A 13,339-nucleotide genomic window follows, 5' to 3' on the forward strand; every position below is an offset into this window, starting at 1 on the left:
TAATTTTGCTGGTCTGCTCCTAGCAATACAGCTTAAATTCACACTGATTTTTCCTCAATCTATTAAAATGCTTTCTTTGTCAGGTTAGGGAATACATCAGAGCACAAGAGATTTACAAGACAAGTTGAGGAACCCTAAAATACAAAATTGGATTCATTTTTACTCAAGCCTTTGTATCCATTGAGCCTGAAGTTGTCAAACCAGAACCAGACTTCCCATTCCTTATTGTTTATAGCGTGCTTATTTCTGCAAAACTACAAACGTCACAACAAATGACCCTAAAAAGCACCATAAAGAGCACGAGTCTCAGTGCTTACAGTGGTGAGCAAGTTCTTGTTCTGGCAATTTCCTTCCAGGCAGAGAAGACAGATGGTTCATTTGGGAGCACTGAGCAAGCCCCATACCACAGAGCTATCCAAGTCCAAGGGTTTTCAGCTGAGACCCCTAAAAATTCCCATTAATACTAACTGACCCTCCTGTGTGTGCCAAGGAATACAGCTGCATGAATATCAAGTCAATCCTGTGCTTCCTCTTTTCTTTCTGCCTTGCCATCTCGCAGCAGCTCCAGCTGCCGTTTCTCAGCACGGTGCTGCAGCAGAGCCTGCAGGGTCTCGGGGCTGATTTGACCCCTGGGCTCCCAGCTCCCAGCCCACTCAGGGCACAGCACTCAGCTCTGGGTATCTGGAAGCAAACATCACGGTTTGCTTTGGAGATGCGGTGGCAAGCAAAATAATGCAAGATAAACTAAAGATGGCAATGTCTTTGTTTCACAAGGAGGGGAAAAAAAAAAAGCAAAACCTAAACCTAACAGGCTTCTTATTACTAATAACATTAAAAAGCATAAACAAAATAAGGCATTCTCATTTTCAGAAGTGTTGCACGAGTACACTTTCCTGGTCACATGGAAGGAGCTGACAGCTTTCAGCACTTCAGCAAACGCTGCTCTGAGATTCTTTAACAGAAGGAAGGAAGCAGCAGCCAGATGAGAAGCATGTGAGGGAACGCATCTATTAGCAAGTACAGGGAGATGTCTTGTTAATAGAAGACAGAAGGAGGGACAAAGCAAGCAGAGAAAGCAGCCAGCAGTTAGTCACTTTTCCATAAAGATATGCTTGGCTAGAAATGAGACACATATCAAGCTTGTATTCTGCACTTTCAGAGTCAGTGAAAACCAAAACTGAAAAGCAAACGAACACCAAAACTGAGCTGCAGTGAAATCAGGTGAGAGATGCCACCTGACATGCCAAGTTCTCTGTCTCTATTCAGCATCCTTAGGAACCCTATGATAATAAAAACAGGGAGAAAACAAAAATTTTACTGACACTGCTTGCATAAGACAGAAACTTTCCATTTAAAAAAATATCTTTTTATTAAAATTTGCTGCTGAAGTTTCTGATAGCTACTAGTGTCAGTCTAAAGCTTCTCACTTCCAAACCAGGGCAAACTGAAAGGCAGCCAAAGGCCAGCAATGGACAAATGAGTGGGACTACCAAGCATCAGCTTGGCCATTAAACCCCTTCTCCAGCTTCTTCTGGCAGCAGAAGGGAGGGTGAAATGCTGAGCACTGCTATTAGGAATCTAAAGTATGAATAACAAGTGCAAAAGTTCCTTTAAAACACAGGGAAATTAATAAAAATTTGGTAATGCTACCTGAACTCAAAGTATAATTTTAATATCAAAGCAAGCAAAGTCAGCATTAAAATAAACATTTTTAGAAGATCTTTTGTCCAAATCAGTATCTACATAAAGTCCTTATCAAGAGTGTTTCCTGCATCCCTTTGCAGGCTGGGAAGGACTATTGCAGTGCCACTGTTTGCTCTGGTTTGATATCCTAAAATGACATTTTAGCACATAAGCAGTTGGACATACTCAGGTTTAAGAAAAGCACTAGGTAACGTAGTTGTTCTGAGCAATATTTAATATATGCTTGACTCATCACACTGTTACTCAGCCCAAAGACCTGCCACAGAACTTCATTTTCACAACATAAATCAAAGCAGAAAAAAAAAAGACAAAGAATAGTTACTGATTTCCCAGCTAATCAATAAATCTAAAAAAATTAATATTAATATTAATATTAATATTAATATTAATATTAATATTAATATTAATATTAATATTAATAATATAAAAAAAAAATCTGAAGTGACATTGGAAACTTTGTATTGAAACTAAAAGAGTCTTTTTTCTAAAATGTGTCCCTTCAAGGAGATGCATAATTTTGCACCTGGATGTTTTCTTCCTTTGCACTTTATAGAGATTGAAGAAAGAAAATAACAAAATTATTCATCATTATTTGCATGAAACTACAACAAAAAACAAGATATTAAAATTCCATTTGTCACACTTTTTTCTTTTTTTTTCCATAAAACCACTTTTCAGAAGTCTATTTTTATGTCTTTTAATAATCTGCCTCTGCCTTGTGTTGGAAATGCGACATCGAGCTCAACAGGTATTTGATTTCATTTAATATAACTATTATTATCTTCTTAAAACACACCAAGATAGCAGGTAACAACAAAATCTGGAAGGGCAAAGAAGTCAGGGAGGAAAAAATAAAGAGGATAAAGGGCCAGCTCAGTACAAACGTGTTTTGACTGTGAACAGTGCTGGAAACGGTAATAAAATATCAGAATATAATTCCAAGACTAGCTAAGCTTTGTAACTAAATTTTAACATGGTACCTATCTGCAAATTCTAGATAAGAGTGTCATTAAATGAAAAGGAATAATCACCTGCAGATGAAAAAAAAAAAGACATCACTACTGTTAGGTAAATCTGTATATTGCACACTGCGTAAAGATTTATACTGCTGCAATGTTTTTTCCCTTACATTTGACATAGAATATACAGGTACAGACCTTTCTATATGAAAAAACGTTACAACAGCTCTTTCTCTGTCATTAAAGTAATGCTAGGAACTGGAGAAGCCATGATTTTAAGGCCTCTGAATACAAATCATGACAACTAGCACCACAGCGCTCAGCTTTATTGATGGCAAAACTCAATGGTCCAACAAAGAAAAAGAAAAAAAAAAGACAACACTGAGCCAAAGTCCATCATAATACACCTGTGTTTTTTCCACAAATACACTACAAACAGCACCTGCTTTTCAAACTGGTGGCTCTGCTACAGCTGCCCTCCTAGCCACTTTGAATGATGCCTCACTGCATCAGTAGAACACCGTATGGATTCTCACAATCCTTTAAAGTTAATATACGTGGGGAATGTCCTGTCTATTGTCATCTATTCTCAGGCCATATAGAGAACAAATCTAAACTTCTTTTGATTCCTTCACGAGCTGTGGAGTCCTGTGACAAGAGGACTTGTTATTATTACAACCACGACATTTTTAGTAGCATGGTGTTTATACACCAGTGACTCTTGTTCTGTGAAAAAAAGCACACAGCTTCCACAGAGATGCTCAGTACAATGAATAATTGCTTAGCACTTCATTTTCTACATAATAATCATTTTCTTATATGTAACTAAATATTTTAAGCAGTTTATTAATTCATAAGCTTAGTTGTGAGCATCTCCGTGTTTCTGGCATCAGTACACAGACTGCCTGAAGTGTTGATACTCTGTGTCCTCAAACAGTTTCTAAGTGTCTTCGTAATTGCTTGTCACCTGTAAAAGAGGTCTAGATCCAATGCAAAATTAACATATGGTGAACAGATGGACTCGGAACAGACATTTGTCAAGGAAGCACTCACACCAAAAATGGCTTGGCTTCTGCCTTTCAGGACCTTCAGAGAAGTCCTTCTTGAAGCTCCACGTCATACTAATCAAGGGAACATCATTCCTCAATGACAATTCTGTGTTGCAAAAATTTCTATGACCCGCTACTAAAAAGCATCCTTCCAACTTTTCTGTTCTCAGAGCACTGCCTCTTCCAGGAGGGGAAACAAAAGATTGCTCCCATAGAATATCCCAACCACCCAACAAGAATAATTCACTTGGCACGAAACAAAAACACAAACTCAAAGTTTTTATGACTACTGACTTTGTAGTGTATTTATCTTATTAAAAATCCCAAATAATCCCCACCCCACTGTGCAAACTCTTCAAAATATTCATAAGATTCCATTACTTACTGGGGAGGTAAGACGAGAGTTGTTGGCTGGGCTTTCGGTCTGCGTTTCGCAGATACCCCCATCTGGTTGGCTGAGCGTTTCAAAGACTGCTGATTCAAAAGGCCAGATGCTAGCCCGGCATGGTACTGCAGCTGGGGAAGGAAAAAACATACATTAAAACACAAACCACTGCAGTGCTCTGTGTCAGACTTCTACTATCTGTATCGCTTGATTAAAAAAATCAGCCAGCCAGTAAGCTAATGTATGCTATTTCATGTATTGCTTGGATAGAAGATGATACGAACAAAAGCATATAAAAGTCTGCTGTGAAATACATATTACAAGGAAACTATGCCACTGGGAAAGTAAGATGATGCATCAAAGACTTGAGAAAGTCCTAACTCTCCTGAAACTCGGAGCTGCATTTTAGCATTAAGACTGTTCTCCTCTCAAGGGATCGAGCATCCTTACTTTCCGAAAGAAGGTAATAGGAAGAAAGGTGTGACTTTATCACTGTATAAACTTTTCTTTTTAAAATAATGCTCATCTTTTTTTCCCTAAAACACAGCATTCACAAAGAAGCTTCTGTCAGTCTAAAGAAAAATCTAGCCTTTTAAATATCAAGTAGCATATCTTGATAGTGTTACAGCAGAAAGATTCGTATTCAGTAGCTTTCTTCTCTAACCTTTTATTTTACCTGTCAATAAAAGACAATTTATGAAGGACATATGTGAATTTACAAGTTTCAGTGCACTCCCACTGCTCACAAATTTGAGAACAGCCACAATGCTGTGCCCATCCTGAAACCAATTTCCAGTGCAACAGGTTCCAAGTCCACCTCGAGATGCTTTCAGCTCAAGCTCCTGGCTCTCCCTTTTGAAGAGGAAATGGAAAAAAGCTCAAGGTTCAACATGAGACAAACAAAATCCCCTTCTTCAGCCAATCCCTACATCAACGTTTTCATTAAACCATCTACAGAATTGTTCTGATAAAGGTGAACTGTTTAACAACTTACCAACATTGATCCCATGATCCACACACAAAAAGATGTACAGTTAGGAAATGATGACTTACAACATTCAGAACATAAGGCAGCTTTAGGCACAGCTATTCTGCAGGGTACTGACTGAATCCATGGGACACAAGGCTTGGTAAAGCAATCTACTGGAAGGTGGCTGTTAACATGAGCAAAACCAGCCAGCCAGCCAACCAAACCCAAATGACAAAGCCTGGAGAAAATGGAGTGCCTTGACATGGTCCTGACTTCCCTGGCACACGGTGTGAGCAGTGGCACAGCACCAAGCACTGCCCTACCAACTCCTCCGAGCCCCATGGATTTTGCTCAAATTTGTTCTTCTACAGATTTCTGAAATGAAAAAATCAATGAGAGCAATGGACAGTAATCGTTCAAAAGGCAATGTTTCAAGGTTTCAGGGGCTTAGTTTTCAATCTTCACTCCCAGAATTTGCAGGGAGTGCAATATGTCGGGAATTAAAGGGAAAAGCAGCTCTGGCAGAAGACCCTCTGACTCCAGGAGTGCACCTTTCCCTCTTGCATCCTACGAGCTTCAGCCATTTTGTGCTGTTGATGCCATCAGTTCACTGCACAGAACGACACTGACAGATATCTCAAGTAAATAACATCAATCGGCCACTTGCTCCAAGACAGAGGTAATCACAGGCGTTAATCATAAATGAATTTTAAATGTAACCTTTTGAAAACGTTTCATAACCTAACTGGCCAGCCTGACATTTAGTGGGCAAAACGCAAGGAAAGTAGGAAGTAAAAATAAATAGATCCTAAGAAACAATTCTGTCCTTGAAGGCTTGCTCCCAGTGGCAAAGCTATTTTTATTAATTATAAGTATTTGTACATAATCTACCTTCGCTTCCAGGAATGCAGATCCGACTGTCAAAATCTATAATGGCCCATTAAATATTTACCAAACCATCCTTATAATGGGAGAAAAGGTCAAAGTTAATAAAACTGACAGGCGGTCCTGTCCAGCTTGATTTATACATTATTAAAGCATCACACGCTGAACTGCACAGAACGCGTTCCTTTTTGGGGGCAGAAGGGTGTCAACTGAAAAGATGGGGAAATCCTTTCTTAATCATTTGTTCTGAGCAGGAGAAATAAGACTGAAAGCAGCAGTCAAGCAATAAACCAAAGCAACATCAGCGGCATCAGAAATCCAGGCAGGTGAACTGCACGTCTCTGAGAGCCCAGGACTCAGCTGGGGACCGCAGCATGGTGTCTGCGGATGGGCATGAAAGCCTTCTGCTGCTGTGTTCCCAATGACCTCCCATCTGCTTTTGCCTACCGTGTTCATTTAAACAAGCAGACTGGTAAGCAGCAAGATCTCTGTCCGTAACACAGCTGAACACGTAGTAAACTTGAATATTGGTGCAGCACTGGGTGTATGGTAAGCCATTTCTTGGTCAGCCACTAAGGAATTTCCCCATCATTCAGAGTCTCTCCATGTCTCCATGTCTCTCGGCTGTTGGGAATTCCAGCTGGTTAACAAGAAGCTCAACTCTTTTCTTCCTTATGAAATAGTCCTCTAAAATATCAGCAACGTTGATTCTTTTTCCCCCAACACACGCAAATGAAACAAAATCTATTTCGGAAAACTAAAAACCAACAATGAGAAAAATCAATATACAGCAGTTAGCAGCCAGGATACACATCAGTGCCAACTCGTACAGTTTCACAAGAGCTGATATTTTCCTTAAAACTGTGGTTTCAAATGTGCAAATCCCACATCTTAAAACCAAGAGAGGCTCTCGTTCTCAAGGCTGTTGGAGAACTACTGGAAGTAATACTTCAATACACAGAAAAGCTTTACCTGGAAGTGGAACACAGATTATTTTTAATTTTCCTTATTTGTGAGATTCACAATTTTTTTTTCCTATGTTAACAGCCACATGGCCTACGTTTTCAAAAAGAAATGATCCTCACTAATGTTTTACAGGTGCCAAAATGTACATTTTCACAGTATTTGAGAACGGGAAACCTGAATTCGTATAGGAACGTTGCTCAATCTTCCTGACAAAAGTAAAACACATCTCAACAAGTCAGCACTTCGGAGTCTCTTCTCAATGCTGCAATGCCTCCATTCACTCAACACGCCATTATTTTTAACGTGAGCTATTTAAAGAGAGAAGGTTTATTAGAGAAATACAGATTGGATGGAGTTTCACAAGCACTGATATTTTTTAAGTTAATCATGTCGTATCTCTGCATTGTGTCCCAATGGCTCTTTTCACACCAGAAACAATGCAATCCACTGCCTACAACAATCAAAACAAACTAACAAAAAAAAACAAGAGAAAAACCTCTCTATTCCCCTGGAAGACAGCACTGCCTTCTGCTGATCGTGTTTAAGATTTGGAGTTGGCAGCACTGGTGTTGCAGCCCACGTGGCAGCCAAGGGCTCAAAGCAGAATGATGCATCCAGGTCGTATCATTCAAGCAGATCAAACTGACATCATCTCGAAGGAGTACATACGTTTTGGTGCGTAGGGTTACTTGTTGTATACCTTATGAAAGTACATACATAGACACAGAGTCCATTCAAAGCTTTTGAAGTTAAAGCTTCACCATTAGAATCACACTGGGCCTAAAGGTCTTTGCTTACATAGTTCATGGGTTGCAAACTTCACCTGCTCTGCTGACCAACCAAAGCCATTGCACTCTGCTAACTTACAAGGCCAGGTGCAGAAATTAGGAGGGGGGTGGGTTATCATAACCTGAAGCACTGACCATGTAGACTCCCATACACAATCCATTTCATACTGGCATTACTCAAAGCTTTCTAAGCACCAGTTGGTCTGTTTTAAGAGATGAAATCAGAAGAATGACTTTTGTGATTGCATTCCCCGTGGTGACTTTTCTTTCAGACCTTCCCATATTTAGATACAAACCACACACATACATGAGAAAAATCTTTTATATCTATCTATCTATATAAAAGAAATAAAATTTACATCTCTTGGAGCAATTGGGTTTTACAGAAGTGCCTGCCAGACACTTATCAAAGAATTTTCACTGCAATACCAGCAAATGCATGCACATTTGTTTCCTTTTGAGTTGCATGGTACTTTGCCCCTCATCATTATATTATTTCTCCCTTGCAGCTAACAAGGGATTTGTCTGTTGAGATAAAACTCTGGCTGTTCTTTGAAAAGAGCAATGATCAGGCAGCCAGGACACTCCCACAGTTTCATCTCTGCACACTGAAGTAAGCAGAAGAGAAATTACACTACCTTAATTGTTATTTTTAAGCTCGTCTCAGATAATGAGGCCAGTTTGGAAATTCTTTTTTTTCCCCCAAACAATGTTTGATCATTTTAGAATAGCTGAATTCTCAGCTTGGCCATAACAGCATCAATAAACCAAAAGAGCAGTGTCTCCAATTTATTTACTCATTTTCTTCTTGTTGAACTGGGTTGCAGGCTTTTCAATTAATAAGAAAGCTAGATGTTGTGCTTTTGCTCTACTTTACAACTTAATTAGGACACTTTGTTCCATTATTTTAAACATTTATCCCCCCCCATCACTTCCCAGTTTATGAGATTATTTAAACAACAAATATCTATCCATTAAGGGAACAAGGGCTGCCCCCATTTCATTCTTTGTTTTAAAATCCCACTACAAAAGTTTATTCCATCCTTTCCTGATCTCCCCCCCTGATCCAAATACGCTGTGAAACTAATGAGCTCGCACTTCTGTTAAAAGCCTCTTGCATGCAACTGATCTTCTCTGCATTGCATTGGGATGCACATGGCCAGTGCTGGTCAATAAGCCATCGGTGGGCAGCGCCCTGCAGACACGACCTTGCTTTTCCTTAGGTCTGTCCTCCCAGGGCTAGGGAATTGAAGAACAGGTTCAGACATGTATATACTTGATAAAACAGGAGGAAAAGCATCGATATATTTCCCTGCTGGTCTTAATGCTTTGCCTTCCCCATGTCTTTTATTCTATTGTCTTTGGATTCATACTTATGCTGAAAGCGCTGTTTTAATTAGCATTAGATTTCAGCCTTAAATTGCGTTCATCCTACACTCTTCTTCCAAAAACATTGAAGTTCTGCTGATGAATGACTGCATCAACATCCCCTCATTCCAATACTGCTTGCAAGCCTTTGGCTTTTAACCATGCAGAGATAGCAAATCTGGCACTTCCAAGGAATTGGTCAAAACTTCAGCATCCGCATCCTCACTGCCAATAAAATCATCTGCATTGTTCAAAGCCTCTACAAAAGGCACTCCTCCTCTTCCCAGTTTGTTTTTTTTTTTTTCATTTTCATTTTTTTAAGTGTTTTAGAATTTATTAAATAGTTACATACTCATATTTATCAGTTAACATCATCACAAAGCAACTCTGTGCAGCCAACAGGCTGTGAGGTTCAAAGAGGTAATCATAATCCAGGGCTACAGACTGCACTGCCTTATTTATCTCTTCTGAAGAGATAAATATTTTATGCTAAAAATGCCTATTAAAATGTTCAGGTATTCTGAAGGATTTGAACGTAGGTGCTGATTTCAGATCATAGTGTTTCCTGCAATAAATATAATTCAGTGGAAAGAAACTGGCATTTCATTGGATGTGCAGCTATAGCCTATACACATAAAAGCATCCCCAAAAGTGGGATGGAATTATTACATTGCATTCTGCATCTAAACGGCAGAATAAAAACACACACAGCAACAAAGAGCAGCAATTTCAGGTAACCCTGAGCCCAAGGATGTAGTTGGTACAGAGGCAGTCACAGTCAATGATTCAGAAGTGGAGTCACACCACTTGATCTGTTCACACTGCGCATTCACTTTGTGGGTTTCGTTACAGTCTCAAGGAGTAAGAAGTGCACTGGACCAATATTCAACAGAAAACCTAAATTCTTCTTTGAGAAAAGGATCCTCCTTGCAATCTATAGGAGAGAGGAGTCATCATTAAAACTCAAGGCCGAATAAGGATTCCATTCTTATCTTCCCTAGTGCTGCTGTGCTCCCTTAAAAACCACCAGAACTCTGAACCGAAGACACTGTTGTTGTGCTGAGCTTATTATTTTCTAAAGCCCCAGACTAAACCTTTTGTGTCGGGGGCTCAGGTGGCAGCTATGTCAGGATAAAGAACAGCATGCTGCCTCGCTGACAGGGGATGCTCAGGTGCTTAAATAAGAAATGTGAAGGTACTTGAAAATTAAGTGGTAGAACGAAGGGCTGGAATCAGCTACAGAAAGCCCCTTCGAATTGCCTACCAGCATGCCAGAGGTTGCAGGACTGTGGTTGAGCTTTGCCACTATAGCAAACAAACCACTTGGAATAAAGAAATAGATGTTCTCGTTCAATAAAATGTCTCCAATGTGCAACTTATGCAAACCCGACCAATCCAAGGTGTGCAGCCAGGCAGAGGTAAGGAAGGCAGCCAAAAACATGAGAGTGAGCTCCTCCTGAAGAAGCTCCACTGACCAGTTTCTCCAGCTGAAACAATATTACATGATACCTAGGAACTGTAAATTACAAGATTTTTGTGTGCTTTTTTCTTCTTTTAATTTTTCAGAATAGCCCTTTGTGAATTACAACATAACATGGACTTCTGAAATAAAACACTCAATTTAAGCAAAATTAGCATTCTGCAATTAATAAGGACCTTTAGATGGGAAGCTGGATAATCATACATCTGCAGTCCTTCAAAGGAAGTCACCCTACTCTACAGTGCTGAAAACCTCCATGTATTTTTCAACATTAATTTGTGCAAAGCATTATTAAAAATAGAGGAATACAAACAAAATGTAAGATGCTAAACCCCCAGCTTCAGTGATTTTTGAATGTCTGTACTTCAAACACTCAACCCGTGATCAACGAAAAATTCCAGTTTGGAAAAATCGGGTTAAAAGAAATGTCAAGCAAGACTTAAAAAAAATAATAATAATAAATAAAATAAAAATAGGCATTTATCAAAACGTTGGCCAAATTATTTCTTTAGACTTCAAGGAGTTAAGTTATGAATGTTTGCAGGAATGAACAAAGAATCTATCAGGTTTGATTGATAAAAATGTAGCTTTTAACTAAGACTGAAAAAACTGAAGAGTGGCAACATTTTCCCCCAGAATAATGTGCTTCCTCTGCTTTTTCTCAGCACAGTGCACATAAATCAAAGAAATGTTAAAGAGGCCCATACATCACTGGCTGGCATTTCTAAACTATTTACCAAATCTGTAATAGTCAAGAGGATGGAATATATAGAAGTGTGACCAGAAAAGTTACTGAAAGAAAAAAAGGCACTTCTACCATCCCAGCAGGGTTAATTAAGGTTGGAAACGACTCTCCTGATGGTACTGTTCTAAATACTGAACCAAACCAATCCTGATGATGCACGGTTACAAGAAGCAAACAAGACCAAATATTAGCCAATACAAAGAGAACGTGGATTGGAGCAATATGCCTGTTCCATGATTAAGCACATGGTTCTGAAAACAGATGAAGCAAATGATCTAATAAGGCTTAGAGCACAGGCAAAGGCAGGGCTGATTCTGCAGCTGCCAGAAGAGCCCCCAAAATATCAATAACTGCAGTGCTCAGCTGCGTATCCATCACATTTTCACACCCTGACATCTGAGCCTACAACAGACTTATACAGATGAGGTTTTCCTCAACAACTTTTACAAATGAGAATCTCATCTCCTCCTCTGAAAGGAAAGGCATGGATTATGGAAAGTTTATCTGTCCATCTGTTGAAGATGTCACACTCTGACTAGAGAGTGCAAAAAGCAGAGAGCTGTTTTACAACCAAATCCAAAACTTACTGTAGTCAGAGCTAGTGTAAATGCCATATGCTTTGCAAAAACACCTCTTTTGCTATGCTTTTTTTTTTTTTTTTTTTAAACCACAGCACAAAGAGTTCAAAAGCTGCTGTAATCTTTATTTCTGAAAATAGACTACATATCCTCATCTTCCACACTCGGGCAAGCTAAGTGATCAGAAAAACAAGGAAATACTACAGCATGCAAGGAAAGCTAGAATAGATGAGCTCCCCTGCAAGAAGGGATGTTTTAAGGATGGCAGCAGGTTATAGAGCCCTGAGTAGGGCCTGGAGGGGGAGCACAGAGCAGTTCTCCAGCTTTCCCTGCCATAGGGAAGGTTTCCACCAGGATTGTTTCAGACGAAGCCAGTGGGACCTCAGAAAGATCTTCAGGATTAAAACAAATGGAATATACCTCGTGTTATTTTCATGGGAGTTCATAATGATATTGTAATTAACTCAATCACACCACAAGATTAATCGCCTTTAAAATGCTCCTAGTCATTCATTACAGGCCTAATTAAAATTCTGGTGCTGAGCCAGCAAGAAGTACGAAACCCCTTGCTAACTACCCATACATGTCTGCTATTATCCAACTCTTCAGCATACTATCAGTTCTCACTGCTCAGCCAATGGTTTTTCTTTTTCAGAAGAAAGAATGTACCAAAGACAGCAATAAAACCAGTCAAGGCAGCCTTCAACACCTGCACCAGCACACCAGCTCACTACAGCTACCCGGTTTATTTCTAGTTTCTCTGCAAGAGTTCGGGACTTCTACAATAGCAGATGCCTTTCCTCCCACACATCAATTAATTTGCAAATGCACTCAGGTTGTAGAAATAATGAAGTGCTGAATGCTTTCCTATTGGCAAGGCTTGCTGTCAGGAGGTGGATGCTGTAGGCGAGGTGCTAAAATGCGCTGCTGCTATATGCATGCCAAAGGAAAGACACGTCACATGAAACTTGGTTGACAGCTAATGGGGCACATCAATTATTTTATCTACCCCTCTCTCACTGCCACTGAAAGGAAGCAGCTCTCTCCGGACAGCTTTGTATTGTATTTATTTAGATGGCTATAGCATACGCTTTTACTGTCAGATTTGAGCTTTTGCACTGACCAATTAAACATTTCATATTTAAAGGCTAACGTACAGGAGGAGAGAAGCAGTGTTCTTTTAATGCATTACAGATTGTTAAGGCTGCAAAGAAAGCATTCAATAACGAGGAAATACCTTTGCTCATTGTCAGCACCGACTTTCATTGCACACTTCTAAGGGACCTCCAGTCAGCACCGCCCATGGGATCGCATGGATGCACAGCAGTTACCCAGCACCCATCTTCAGGCAAAAATGGTATTACAGTATTACACACAATGCCCACACTCATCTTCTCAGGTGTCTTGTATGATATTCTCCTGTTTTATCTCACTTCTTTGGAAAGTTTAAGTTCACTTTCAT

The 13,339-nt window shown here is 39.6% G+C and overlaps 1 protein-coding gene across 6 annotated transcripts in view; it reads right to left on the reverse strand.

Moving 5' to 3' along the window:
- The window catches only part of MED27 (mediator complex subunit 27), an 81,560-nt gene that overhangs the window by 48,106 nt on the left and 20,115 nt on the right, over window positions 1–13,339 (reverse strand). For all 6 annotated transcript variants that reach the window (XR_016458981.1, XR_016458982.1, XM_031601760.2 and 3 more), the window contains exon 3: window positions 4,098–4,228. Coding sequence is in view for 4 of the 6 variants with exons in the window: in XM_031601760.2 (XP_031457620.2) it covers window positions 4,098–4,228 (131 nt within the window). In the remaining 2 variants the exon portion in view is untranslated. The remainder of the gene's footprint in view (window positions 1–4,097; window positions 4,229–13,339) is intronic.

Source organism: Phasianus colchicus, chromosome 19, assembly GCF_987193195.1.
Source record: "Phasianus colchicus chromosome 19, bPhaCol1.hap1.1, whole genome shotgun sequence".
NCBI classification, from domain to species: Eukaryota; Metazoa; Chordata; class Aves; order Galliformes; family Phasianidae; genus Phasianus; species Phasianus colchicus.